Below are 14,694 nucleotides of genomic sequence, written 5' to 3'. Positions count from 1 at the left end.
TATATAAATTATTGTTATTGTTATTGGTGTTGGTGTTGGTGTTGGTGTTGGTGTTGGTGTTGGTATTGGTATTTCACCTTGAGTTTCTAGCACTGACTGATAATACCTTTTGCCCTTGTGTTCCAGCACGATGTATGCGCCAACCACTCCACTCCCTATCCGGACACCTTTCCTAAAAATAATGAGACAGTTTCTGTGGATATATTCAAAGGAGTAAGTTTCTAGTCGAAAGATGTCTGCTCCCCTAGCCCTACTGCTGTTAGTATAAAGCCTGCCTACTAGCTTAGCTGTGTACTGCTTCTGGCAAGCTGTTCCTCATTCTGGCCTTGCTACTTTCCTGATTGCATTGCAGCACATAAAATTGTTGCATTCAAAGCAATCAAGACATTTGTTTGTTTGTTTAAGGAATACATACACTGCCTCTCCACAAGGCTCAAGGTGGCTTACAAGTGAAAAAAATCCCATAAAATCATTAAAAACATTAAACATTATCAATTTAAAAAACCAAACACAAGCCACTAAAAACAAGCCAGGGGGCATAAAATGAGAAGAATACAATCACTGAGCGTGCTAAAAGTATTCCTAAAACAGTCCTTGAACAGGAACCTGAATATAAAACAGCTTAAAAAGATAATTATCATAAAGGCTTCATATGGCTCTTTTCTACACTTCACTTCTTTTCCTTTTCATTTATTGTCCTTTATCATTAAAGAAGTGATTTATAGCAGTACAGTTATCTGGATTGAAAATATGAGGAAAATAGCAGGGATTAACTACAGGAGGATATTCTGTACTAATTAGATGCTCTTATAAAATTATGGGTTCATTATTTCCACAGGAGGGTACAAGACGCCAGGAATCAGTAGTAGTTCTGGCTGCTGTTGGTACTCCATGTGGCATCGCCTCTGTGAGCATCCTTGCTTAGCTACTCTTAACCCTTTCTGTCTCTGTCTCTTTCTGTTCCTGCCCAGGGAGTTATTCTGGGATGCTACTTTGGATCCGTTGCTCTCTACATTTGGGCCATTGGGATCCTTGCAGCTGGTCAGAGTTCTACCATGACTGGGACATATGCAGGGCAGTTTGTTATGGAGGTGAGAAACTACATGGAGTGCTGCCTAGATTTGTCAGGTGTCTGAGGGATATTTCTTTTTCCCTCCAATCTCCCTGATTTTCTGTCACATTTGAAGGTTGTATGGTGCTCAACAAGAGATTTAATTTCACAAATGTTATGCCAAGCCTTATTCTATTTCTTAAGAGTTAGATTTACCATTTCCTCAGACATTTTAGATTTGGTAAATCTGATATAGAGGTAAATAAGAACATTTAATTATCTCATTTTCAAATAAAGATCAATTTGGGAAGTAATCTAGGAAAGGAATACATTTTATAGGAATATGGGTATGCTTTAAAGTTTGGATTTCTAAAAATCTTTAATCCTTATAAAACAAATATCCATTCTTTAAGCTTGCAGGAGAAAGTTTTAAAATACAGTAGGCACTATCTATTACAAGCATAATGATCAAAGAAGATTTTACATGACGTTTCTAACATGCATGGCACAATTCTCTGTCCCCTCCCATGATTCCTAATTGCCTTCACTTTTACCCAATGAGACTCCTGCCAATTTTATATCATTGTTCCTAGAGTGCCTACACATGTACTAACCTGCAGATATACACAACAGTCCTGGAGAAAGTATTCTGAATTCTAATAAAGGCAAGGAGAACACAGCACTCAAATTATTTATTTATGTAATTTATTTCTTGGTTTTCCTGTTTTAGCAAATTGGCTTTGGGATGTACAGTTAAAAAAATCAGATATGACTATGTTTTACATAGTGGCAGGATATTGTATCTATATAATTTTGCTCTCTGATTATAGAATTTGTTTGGCTTAGAGCTGCTTTCCAGATTTGAACAAAAGCTGATCACTCAACTCAAATATTTCTGTAGTTGCCAGAGAACTATTTGAATGGTGGATCCAGGGGCTTAACTTGAGCCAGGAGGATTCATCTGGATTTTTTCATGCCACCGCAGAACCACAAGTGACAAAAGGCACAGACTGGACACTTGTCTGTTTCCCTCAAGTTTTGATGGGAAATGTAGGCATCCTGGTCTCGCAGCTTCGCTCTCTGACTGCTGTCCAATGGACTTTTCAACTGTCACTTGTCCAACATTCCGCCAAGCTGCCTACATTTCCCATCAAAACTTGAGGGAAGCAGACAAGTGTCCAATCTGTGCCTTTTGTCACTTGTAACTATACCCTCTGGCTTCTGTTGCCTGCATCAGTGTGCATTGTTAAGTGAAGTGACAACCTTTTGCAGTCTTAGGACCTATCATGTGCAAAGAAATCTTGAGCCACAACCAATCATTTATGGTTTTCACCAATTATTAAGGGGTGCAGCTTAGAATACTTTTTCAAAAAATATGATAGCTGGTTTAAGCAGGATTTCAGTGCAAATCTATAGCTTTTGTGTTGTGTTATATTCAGCTGAGGGGAGGAATTTTTGCATTCTATCACAAATTAAATTTATTTCAAACATTTTTGCCTCAAACTGCTAGTATAATGTTCCCAATCTGGATTCCATCCTAAATAAAACAATGAACAATATTTTTTTTAAAAAAAATATATCCAATGCATACTAAACACCACTAAAATGATCAGTTAAAAATTCTTAAGCAGTTCAACCCACCAAAATTGACCAAGAGGAAATGAAAAATATAATGATGGAAAAGTCAACATCATAGGGAGAAGGCAACAAACCTAATAAAATGAGTAGAAGAGCATTTACTCATTGTGTGTGTTTAGGCACACTTTTTGCTGTTGTAATGCTGACATCTAGTAGTCAGCTGCCCTAACTGCATGTCCACACTTGCTGCACATCAAGGCGCCATATGTGGTCTTCTTCCCAGAATCCCTTTTTTCATTTCTTGGTGAGTTATCTGACCCACCACATGGCAATTAGATTTCCCTACTTTTTTCACAATATAGTGGTGGTATCCTAGGCATAATTACGTGGATGTGGTGATGAAAGTGGAGATAACTCATTCCCTGCCTTCAAACTTACTTTTAGAAACTCCCTACATTGGACTCCATTGCTTTAAAACCCTGATGGACTGTGATGGAGCAGGAAGCACATAGTAGTGTAGACATTTCAGTGTACAAATGAAATCAAACTGTATAGGAAGTAAAGTTCTCTTCTGGTTGATCTGCGGAGGAGTAGGGGTTTCGCTCAAGTGGCTGCCATTTTCCACTTAAATAAATGGGAATGGGGGTTTCTACAGGTTGCTTTAACCTTCCCTTGCTCATGACTCCATTGCCAGGTCGTCTTTTTGCAGACCTGTTTCTGATTTCTCTACCTAGTCCACTCATGCCAGCCATGCAATCTCTTGTTTTACTGTTCGTTTTCTTTTAGTATTTCCGCAAGTTTCCATCTTTTGGCAGAGACTTAATTTACCACTAGATGGCAGCCTCTTGCAAGACCTCTGTGATTCATGCTGATGGACTGTAGTTGTAGATCATGTTCCTTCTATGGGCCCTTCATAAACCCTGAAAGGAAAAAAATGTGAGGTATAGGGTTTTTCAAATGGGAGAGGGAGAATATCTTGACAAATAATGACAATTTATGTTTCGACAGGTGGGGTGGGATGCCTGACCTCTGGATCTAATAACAGCTTTTTCATCCACTCTCAGGGCTTCTTGAAACTACGCTGGTCCCGTTTTGCCCGGGTAGTCTTCACTCGCTCCTTTGCCATCATTCCCACTGTTTTTGTTGCTGCTTTCAAAGATGTCACAAACCTGACAAGCCTGAATGACTTTCTCAACGCGCTGCAGAGCATCCTTGTAAGATTCCAGCCCCATTCCACACAGGAGCTTATCTAGTTTGGTATAATGGTTAAGAGCAGCGAGGCTCTAATCTGGAGAGCTGGGTTTGATTCCTTGCTCCTCCACTTGAAGCCAGCTGGGTGACCTTGGGTCAGTCACAGCTCTTCCAGAGCCCTCTCAGCCCCATCCACCTCACAGGGTGATTGTTGTAGGGATAATAATAACATACTTTGTAAACTACTCTGAGTGGATGTTAAGTTGTCCTGAAGGGTGATATATAAATTGAATGTTTATTGTTGTTGTTGTTGTTCCAGGACAAATGAGCCTCATCTACTCCTCCACCCCATACAGCTTCCTTTCTGACACTAAACTTTAAACAGGCTGGGCCTTCCTTTTTCTCCTGTTGGTAGGATGGCCACCTCTCCCAGAGGAAATGAAATTGAAACATTCCTTGCTTTTTTTGTTTGCAGTTATTTAAATATACGCAAACTAAAACCTGCCTGAATCAACAAATCTTTTCAGCCAGCTTGGGAAGGGGGTTGCAGAAAGACTGCCCAAATACTGGCCTGCTAGAGAAGCATCTGTTGATACAAAATAGTTGTGGGGCAGGCAGGAGATAATTGGGATCCTCAGGTACCAATCAGCTGGTCCACACATTATGGAGCACACAGATTGGATCTGTCTGACACAAGACGTGGACCCCAGACCCAGCCTATGTGCTCTGTAATGTGCGAGTCAGCATGCACAAGTGTCAAAGAAGTGAGAATTACCTAATGGCCAGTGGTTCTTTAGTAATTATTTTGGAAGCCTTTGAATGAAAAGATTTTGGAAGTTTCTGGAGTGGGAAGGAAATCTGAGACTCTTTAAAACAGATGTGCCTGCAATTCAACCCACTTTCCCTCCTTGTTTCCAGCTACCTTTTGCAGTCATCCCTGTTCTCACATTCACCAGCATGCAACCTCTCATGAAGGACTTTGCCAATGGGATGTAAGTAGCTGAACACTGAGATCCTGTGAAGTACAAGATGATTTCTAAAGATGTGTAGGAGGAATGCAGCAGTTAATAATTTGAAATATTCTTTGTACATGTAATACACTTTGCTGCATGTACCTCAGCATTATTGAACCTGCTATCTAGCCATTTCCCTTGTCTGATCCTCCTATCCTGGTAATCCACTACCTCACCCTATCCATCTTTGTTTATTCCTCTATATATGAAATGTTTTTCAGGCTTCCCCATAGCAACGGTTGTTCTGGATATGTCCAAATGTTATTAAAAGGAAGTGCTAATTCTGTTAAAATAAATAAAGCAAATATGCATGACTCATTCTAATTACAATATGTGGATGGAAAGAAAATTTTCAGATCTTGACATACTTTGTGGAGACGAGCATGGGTCTACAGCCAGGATATACAGGGGCCCAGGGACTAGTTCTCCTGAGAAGAGGCAGGGAACTCTGTCATTCATGGAATTATGGTTTTCTGATTATTGGAAGCCCTGTTCAATATTCTAAGGCTTTTTGGAGCCTTTAACATACACTTTCCTCATTTTTCCCAACTTATTATGCATACGAAGGATAGTATCTTCCATTTTCTTAAAACTGGAAATGTAGCTAAATTCTAGATGTATACAACAAACAGCTGTGCTGTACTCGGTCCCCGCCTGCCTTCCATTCACATTCCTCTGAACCCCTCAGTTCTGTCATGAATGTTTCACAGTCCATCAGTTGTGGTTATTTTCCTTCTTCTGGGGACCAGCCTGAGTGGCAGAAGCTTGGTTTCTTCCATAAAACCAAGAGTTAATGTGTCTAACCCACAGCCTTAGATGCAACCTAGATTTATTGGGAGCACATCTCAAACTTTCAGTCTAGGTTTGTCCCAGTGCCAGGGTATAGACGTTCAAGTGAAAGTGCAAAAGGAGTATTTAAGTAGACTTGATGCTGAACTATCTCTTTGGCCATTGCTTATCTCCTTGCAGCCATTTTTCCTCCAACTTGATCACTGGAAGCAAGCCTGGATGGAAGGAAAATGCTTGGGGAGAAGGACTGTGTAGGCAAGGGAACTGGGTGAAGATCTCATAGCCCTCACCCATGCACCTTTTTTGGCCTTTAAACTAAAACCTCAAGTCCCACATTTTATGCGACCAATCTGTTGGACTGTGGGAGAGGCTATTCCATTTCAACAATCATGACCTGTGTGTTTGACCTTTCCCCCTTATTCTTATTCCTCTCTGCTTAGCATAGGGAAGATTGTGATGATCCTGATCACTGCACTGATCTGCGCAGTTAACCTGTACTTCGTGGTGACAAATATAATGGATCTGAAAAATGTGACATTCTACGTTCTCACAGGATTGGCACTAGTGGCATACGTGGTCTTTGTCTTCTACCTGGTATGAACTAGGGCAACCTCTTGATCTAGGGCAACCTCTGTCTCTGATCTTGTACCGATGAGCTGGAAATTCACCCCCAGTTAGGTCAATGATTGACTGGTCTGGCTCAGTCTCATGCATCACTTTTTTATGATTATCCCAATGTCTTTTCAATATCCCCAAAGAGGAGGAGGAGGAAAAGAAGGAGGATGTCTCTCCAATCTCATCAGTCCTACTCCAGGAACTATAGTGTAAATTTCCCCCCAATGAGTACCAAGTCTATCCCCCTAAGGATCACCTTATGCTTCTTTTTCATCTACAGATACCTGGATGTGGAGCCACATAAGGCTAGGGCTAGTATCTTGAGTGCCACAGTATCTGTCATCATGCCTGATGGAGATGCACCCCATTAGACAAAGGGAGTGGGAGAGAAGAGCCAGTTTAGGAAAGGCCCACATGCATGTCAGTGGGTGGCGGAACTGCTAAATCATAGGGCAGTGATGAGAGTCTGAACATTGACCTAAGTGGGTAAGGAAGGATACAGGATGAACATGATCAGAAGGGATTGATAGTGTAGAGAAGGGTTGTGAAAAATTGAAGACCACTTGACACGGTTGTAAAAAACAACCATTTGTTTCTGATCTTCCCTTGTTGTACCTCCATTCCAGATTTGGACATGCCTCATCTCACATGGAGCCTCCTTCCTAGCTCGAGGTCCTCACACTCGATTCAATTATGGTCTGCAGTGATACCACATTCCCCGAAACTGCTGGATCTCTCTACCAGAATGGGAAGCTGCAGCTCTTCTGGATCTGTGTTGAGGCAAAGCAGCAGAAGTGCCAGAACATTGATCTCTGCTAGCATCGGTCTCTGAGCTCAGTCCCAAAGACGGTCTCTAGCTAGCTTCAATTAAAGAATCCTCAACGTCTGAACAACTACAGCCAATCATAGAATCATAGAATCATAGAATCACAGAGTTGGAAGGGGCCATACAGACCATCTAGTCCAACCCCCTGCCCAGCGCAGGATCAGCCTAAAGCATCTCTGACAAGTATTCATCCAGCCTCTTCTTGAAAACTGCCAGTGCTCACCACCTCCCTAGGCAGCTGATTCCACTTTTGAACTACTCTGACCGTGAAAAAAATTTGCCTAATATCCAGCAGGCCTCAGGTGGCTTTGGACTAGATGGACCATAGTTTTGATTCAGTATAACCTGGCTGCTTATGTGTTACCCTGTTGAGAAAGAAGAAAACTCTTCCAATTGCTCATCTATGTTATGTCCAGGGAGGAGGACATGGCATACACAACTCTGTTCTAAAGGGCACTCCAGACTAGACGATATGCACTCACATCACTCTATGCACAGTTTTGTGCTTACTACTCACCCCCATGTTGCTACTGGTTTGGTTTAGAAATGCTCTCTGGTTTTGGAGGGAAATGATTCTAGCACACCCTGCCATAACCACTGCCATGCTGTTTTGTCTCTCATTTGTGGCAGACGAGAGGACATGGCACTCTTTGAAGTAACCAGCCATGGGCTGGCTTTGCCCAAGGTTGAGTTTGCAGGCACCCTTTAAGTGGCCTGGGGCATTTGTATATCAAGGGGCATTACATTAGTTGTGAAGGTAGCTTTTGCCCTCCAGTGTCATACCAAAGACAGAACTAGATCTGACATTAAATGCATAGATGTCACCAAAGAAATCAGTTATGCATTTATCTCACTCTCCCTTAGTAGATCTCAGGGTTCCCTCATTGTATCCTCACAGCAACTCTGTTAGGTACATTAAGGGAGACAGAGATGGGCCCAAGGTCAATAGCCAGTGCTTGTAGGGAGAGTGTTAGAAATGCTACAGCTCAGTATGAGCTTAGGCTAGCAAGAGATGCTAAAAACAACAAATAAAGGGTTCTTTGGATACATTTGGAGCAAGAAAAAGAACAAGGAAGTGGTAGACCCACTGTGAGGAGAAGAAATTAATTTATCAGGTAATAGAAGGCACAATTGCTCAATTCCTATTTTGCATCAGTCTTCTCTTGCAAGGGAAACTGAACACAACCTGGCTAAAAGAGAACATATGATGAAGTAAGGTAGTTGCAGCCTAGGATAGGCATAGGGGTGGTATGTAAATAGCTAGTGTGTTTAAATTAAATCAAGTCCTCAGGGCCAGATTAGTTGCTTCACAGGGTATTAAAGGAACCTGCTGATGTGATTTCAGAGCCTCTGTCTCTCATCTCTGTGAATTCTTGGAGAACGGGTGAGATACCAGAAGACTGGAGGTAAACAAATTTTCCCATTTTCAAGAAGGGAAAAAGGAGGATCCAGGTAACAGCTCAACATCCTTACTTGGAAAGGTTTTAGAACAAATCATCAGTCAGTCCTTGAGCATTTAGAAAAGACAGCTGTGGTTACTAAGAGCGTGCACGAGTTCTTCAAGAACATGTCAGACTAACCTTAATCTCCTTTTTGGAGAGAGTTTACTTGCTAAAATCAGGAGAGTGCTGTGGACATAGTTTATCTTGATTTCAGTAAGGCTTTTGATGAGGTTCCACACAATATTGTTGTTGACAAGTTTGTAAAATGTGATTTGGATCTTATTAGTGTTGCAAGGATTTGTAACTGGTTAACAGATTGAACCCAAAGAGTGCTTGTAAATGATTCCTCATCCTCTTAAAGGGAAGTGGCAAGTAGAGTGCCTAAGGGAGCTGTCCTGGCTGGGCCCTGTGTTGTTCAACATCTTTATAAATGATTTGGATGAAGAAATGGGGGGATGCTCATTAAATCTGCAGATTATACTACATTGGAAAGTGTAGCAAAGACATAATCAAGATTCAAGGTGATCTTGACAGGCTGGAAAACTGGGCTAAAACTAACAAAATGAATTTCAGCTGAGACAAATGTAAAGTTTTGCTTTTGAGTAGGAAAGATCAAATGCATTTATCTTGGCAGTAGTACATGTGAAAAGGACTAAGGGAGTTAGTAGATCATACACTGAACATGAGTCAGCAGTGTGGTGTGGTAGCTTAAAAATCAAATGCAGTTTTGGGCTGCATAGTGTCCAGATCACTCTAAGTATTGCTTTGCTCTGCTCTGGTTAGATGTCACTTGGAGGAGTACTGTGTTCGGTTTTGGGCACCACATTTTAAGAAGGATATTGAAAAGCTGGAATACATCCAAAGGAGGGCAACAAAGATGGTGATGGGTCTGGAGACCAAACCCTATAAGGAAAGGTTGAAGGAGCTGAGTATGTTTAGCCTGGAGAGGAGACAACTGCGAGGTGATATGATAGCCCTATTCAAGTATCTGAAGGGCTGTCACATAGAGGATGGAGCAGAATTGTTTTCTGTCTCCCCAGGGGGTTGGACCAGAACCAATGAGTTAAAATTCAATCAAAGGAGTTTTTGGCTAAACATTAGGATGAATTTCCTGAAAATTTGGGTGATTCCTCAGTGAAACAGGCTTCCCTGGGAGGTGGTGGGCTCTCTTTTTCTGGAGGTTTTAAAGAAGAGACTAGATAGCCATCTGACAGCAATGCTGACCCTATGACTCCATATGCATTTAGGCAGATTGTGAGAGGGAGGGCAGAAAGCTGGTGTTAGGCTCCTGTGGCCCTTTCTTACATGACCAGGGTAATACCAATCGCCACTTTAGGGTCAGGAAGGAATTTTCCTCCAGGCCAGAGACTGGCCATAGATCCTGGAGGTTTTTTGCCTTCCTATGGGCATAAAGCAAGGGTCAAGGGGACATGGGGAGAGGTAGCTGTGAATTTCCTGGAAACTCAGCCAAGAATTCAACATTTGCGCAAAAACAAAGTAAACCGCAGGATTTGAAAAATTAATTTAGAGGTTCCTACATGCAAAAAAGGTTGGAAAACACTGCACTACATGTTGTGGAAGGGAACTCAGCTGTGTGTATGCTGGAAGCTATATTCTTAATATAACATGGTGGTCTGTGTGAAAGTAGAGTAACTAAAGGTGATGTGGGTAACTGTACATTTAATGAGTGAATTCTGGTCGATTGCTGCTTCTCCTGCACCTATTGAAATTCTCTCTGCCTTAGTCTACACATCATGGCCGTTTCCGCACGGCTTACCTCAACCCGGAACGCTGCACAACATGCCGGAAAAAACGCGGAAGATTGCGTTTTATCGCGCGAGTTTTGCGCAATGTTGCACAACATCGCAAACGCGATCCTCCGCGATCTTCCGCGTTTTTTTCGGCATGTTGCGCAGAGTTCCGTGTTGAGGTAAGCCGTGCGGAAACAGCCCTGTTAAAGATACAGGAGCTCTGTGTGAGAATATAGCTTGCCATCCCCTAGTGTTGCCAAGTTTTGTACCGGCCCCTGCTCTTGAACATCAAGCAGATATCAGCAGATGATAATGCCTATGTCCATTTTGTAAAGAACTTCACCTTCTCAGGGTCAAGCCACATGAGACAAAATACACTTGAATTACACTCGAATGACCCTTGAATTACAAAATACACTTGGAATTACACAGGTAATTCAAGTGTATTTTGTCTCATGTGGTGAGACCCTAAGTGCTGCAGATCAAGAGCAAGACCTTCAGGTCACTTGGCAATCCTACCATCACAGTCTGAAAAGACTCCTGAAGAAAGCTATTCACAGAGGCTTGACCTAAAGGGCCTCAGATTCAGAGAAATTAATCTCTCCACAGCCTCCAGCTTATCTCTGGGTCGCTGAAGCAATTGCATCTTGTTTCAGTTAACTGTCTTTTAACTCTGCAACTACAGCTGAATATTTAACTAATGAAATTAAATACATGGACTCTCAATACATGCTGAACTTTGTGGAAAACCAGTTTCTTAGAATAAAGAACACAGGCAAACAGCTTATTGTTCAAGGGAAAAAATAATAAAATGCTTTTCATGAACACAGAGGTGTGCATCGATTGCTTAATTGGTTCCGATTTGAATCTGGACAGATTTCCCATGCCCAAGCACAACACAATAACACAAGATATGCATTTTCAATCCAAAGGAAACTGAGGCTGCTTCCATATGGCAGGAATTCTCTTTGCTGTTGCAGACAGAGACGCACATGTGCTAGAGATGGAGCACTCAGAATGTATTAAATTAAGCTAGAAGTAAATAAGAAAGAGGTACTGACAACTGTATTCCTGGTTCACACTATGTAAGCTGTACTGAGATCCCAAGGGTCGGATCCTATGACTCCTTTCCACTAAGCTGGATCTTATGACTCCCATAGCATTTTCCTCTAACAGAGAAAGACTTCGTTCAACAAAGAAAGACTCACCAGAGGAAGCCTTTTTCCAGCAGAAAAGGCCATTCTATCTTGGCGATAGTGTCAGATAGGTAGCCGTGTGGGTTTGTAGTAGAAGAACAAGGTTCGGAGTCCAGTAGCACCTTAAAGACCAGCTGGATTTCCAGGGTATGAGCTTTTGAGAGTCAGAGCTCCCTCCATCAGTATCTGACGAGTATCTCCACACTCTGGAAATCTATTTGGTCTTTAAGGCGCTACCAGACCAGAATCTTGCTCTTCCTTCTTGGAGGAATTCTCCCTCTTTTGAAGGAAGAGGTTTGGGGAAGAGAGTCATAGGATCCAACCACAATGGGTAACTGCAGAGACAACTTGGTCTTGAGAAGTCTTCATAGTCTCCACTTGAAAAAAAAATGGAGGAACAGTTTCCACTCAAACCATTTCCCAGCCGCCATCTTGATCTTTGCTAGGCTTTACTGGCAAGACTGGTACTCATTCTTCAGCATGCTCCAGCATGCAATATGTCAAGTCCCTCCTGGCCTTCAGCACAGCTACTCCAGCTGGAGCATAAATGAATTAGCAGCCCCTGGAGATGCTCCCATCCCAATTAGTGTCAGAAACAAAGTGTCTCTTAGGAACTAGGCTTTATGCTCCAAGCATTACATCTACTGTCTGCTATACTGGACAGTATTTCATTATTATACCTTTGTATTCTGCTTTTCTTCCGTCATGGAATACAAGACGATGGACCCAAGGAGGTCTGTACACTGGCTAGACTAGCTTAGCTTCCGTGTGACCCATATTGGTCTGCTGTGACAAACACAGAATTAGCAAGGCTGCTGAATCATGTACTCTTCAATCACACAACAATATTAGGATTTCTACATCTTCTTCCCCCATCCCACCCCTGACACTGGTTTTATGCCTTTAAAAACTCAATGACAGTCGCTGGTGGGGGGTGGAATGTTGAATTTCTGCCCTTCTTATAATAAATATACAGACCTTATCTCGGGAAAATATGTGGCAATCCTACACAGGAAAAGGGAAATAATCAGTTCCACCCCATGATGGCTTCTCATTCCCCCATTTCTCAAATGTGTTGTGATTCAGCAACTTTGATCAGTTTCTATAGGTTTTTTTTATTTGACACTTTTTGCATCTCTTTCCTGCAGATACTGTACTGAAAGTCTCTCTGAACCAAATAATTTAATTTATTTACTTCATTTATACCCTGACTTTCTTCTGCATAAGGATCAAAAGCTACTTACATTTTTTTTCTTTTCAGACTCAGAACTGCTCATTCTGGCCCAGTGTCTTATCAAAGGTGCCCCACAGCTGCTCAAAACTATATAGCCAAGCTACATTTCATTGTTACTTCACAGTACTTTTTGAAGACTTTAGGCATTTTCCACATATTATCTCAGTAATCCCCATAATCCATGTAAACCTTGTACTGGTACATGAGAACAGGTCATAGGAACATAAGAACATCTCTGTGCCTGTTGTACATCTCCAGGGGAGAAAGGAAATCATTTTCTGACTTTTTGGTGCAGGAATAAGAAGATTTTGCACCTCTTAGCAGTGAACTAAAAGTATCCCTTAAATCTAAATTAAGAAACAATACAAAGGTAGCCCAAAGCTAGAGGATTAATTGGGAAGGAGATAATTTTTTATTTCCAAAAGTCAGTATCAAAGGAAAATAACAGTATTCTAGAAAAGATTAAAAAGCAGTAAGATATCTGACAAAGGGAGCTCTGACTTGCAAAATCTCATACCCTGGAAATCTTGATTTCTAGAAAAGATGAACAAGCAGTCATCTGAGATATCATTAAGCTTGGTTTTCCACTTATTTCTTGGATGTCTCCTTGCTCTGTAGAAACCTACTCTGATGTAGAAATCTACTCAACCACCTTTTGGGGTTGGGATTGGGAGGCACTGTTCCGCAGTGGTTCCAATCCTACCTTGAGGGTAGATTTCAGAGTGTGGCGCTGGGGGACTGCTGCTCTGCCTCTTGGCCTCTGGCTTATGGAGTGCCTCAAGGGTCCATCTTGTTCCCCATGCTTTTCAACATTGATATAAAGCTGCTGGGAGAGGTCATGCAGGGATTTGGACTGAGTTGCGACCAATATGAGGATGACACTCAGCTCTTATCTCATGTTGCCAGTAGATCCCAGGGAGGCTGTAAAACTGTGAACTGGTGCCTGGAGGCAGTTTTGGAATAGATGGCTTGGGAACAGCCTACCTTAAGGACCAGCTTCTCCCATATGAACCTACCTGTCCTCTCTTGTCATCTTTGGATGCTCTGCTTCAGTTACCCCCACCATCTAAGATTAGACCCAGAATTTCTCAGTCCAGAAATTAATCAGTCCTCTTCTACTGCTGACTTCCACCAGCAAGTGAAGACCTTTTTTGTTTTGTCTGGCATACCTCTAATAACTGTTATTGGCCCTCCTCCCTGGGTTTGTGTGTGTGTGTGTTGCGGATTTACTTAATTGTTTTTGTACTATTTTAAATATTGTTTCTAATTTAAATTGTTTTAAACTATCATTTAAATTTTTAAAATGTTTTAATGTTTGCCACTTTGGGGACCCTATTTTGGATAGAAAGGTGGCATACAAATATACCCATGGTGGGTATTTTCCCTCCATGATTATTTTTGTTACTAAATCCCAACTGGTCTCGCAGCTTTCCCTCAATTAGTTGATGCAGGACTCCAGAACAACCTTGCAGGGTACAAATTCACAGAGCAAAGTTATAAGTCTGTCTTGTTAAAACAAACTACCACTCTACCTGCCTTCTTTCTTTCTTTCTTTTTCTTTCTTTCCTTCCTTCCTTCCTTCCTTCCTCTCTTTCCCTCCTCTCCTAATACTTGCCTCTGGGAAAGAAATATTCCAAATTCAATATTCCAAATGCATTGTGCATTTCCCCTTCATTTTCTTTTCTTTTCAAAATGATTGTTTCATTAAATTAGTTATTAAAGCTATTCATTTTAGTTATTCAGTTCCATGTACAGTTCCATTGGTTCCAACGGGGAACACAGTTCCCGCTATAACTTTTTTCCACTATCCAATTAGGATGATATTCTCAGGGTCCACACCTCTCACCCAAGGGATCCTTCATGCCAAATTTCAGGCAGAGTGAAAAAGTGTCTCCATTTGATAGATAATTAAAATTTTACCTGCAGAGAAGACCCAGGGAGGCAACGGGTAACCCCAGAAGGCAAATAAAGGGCACAAATAGAGAACAGCAATGAATAGTGGGATCTC

General features: G+C 41.6%; 1 protein-coding gene across 2 annotated transcripts in view; it reads left to right on the top strand.

Annotated features, from left to right (window-relative positions):
* SLC11A1 (solute carrier family 11 member 1) overlaps positions 1-11,059 on the top strand; it is a 35,615-nt gene extending 24,556 nt beyond the window's left edge. For both annotated transcript variants that reach the window (XM_054972064.1, XM_054972065.1), the window contains exons 10-15: positions 127-213; positions 972-1,091; positions 3,694-3,843; positions 4,739-4,812; positions 6,063-6,216; positions 6,864-11,059. In XM_054972064.1, the coding sequence (XP_054828039.1) occupies positions 127-213; positions 972-1,091; positions 3,694-3,843; positions 4,739-4,812; positions 6,063-6,216; positions 6,864-6,944 (666 nt within the window). In that variant the 3' untranslated portion in view covers positions 6,945-11,059. The remainder of the gene's footprint in view (positions 1-126; positions 214-971; positions 1,092-3,693; positions 3,844-4,738; positions 4,813-6,062; positions 6,217-6,863) is intronic.
* The last annotated feature ends 3,635 nt before the right edge of the window (positions 11,060-14,694 follow it).

This window comes from Eublepharis macularius, chromosome 2 (assembly GCF_028583425.1).
Source record: "Eublepharis macularius isolate TG4126 chromosome 2, MPM_Emac_v1.0, whole genome shotgun sequence".
NCBI lineage: Eukaryota > Metazoa > Chordata > Lepidosauria > Squamata > Eublepharidae > Eublepharis > Eublepharis macularius.
This window is presented reverse-complemented; position numbering and strand designations above follow the sequence as displayed.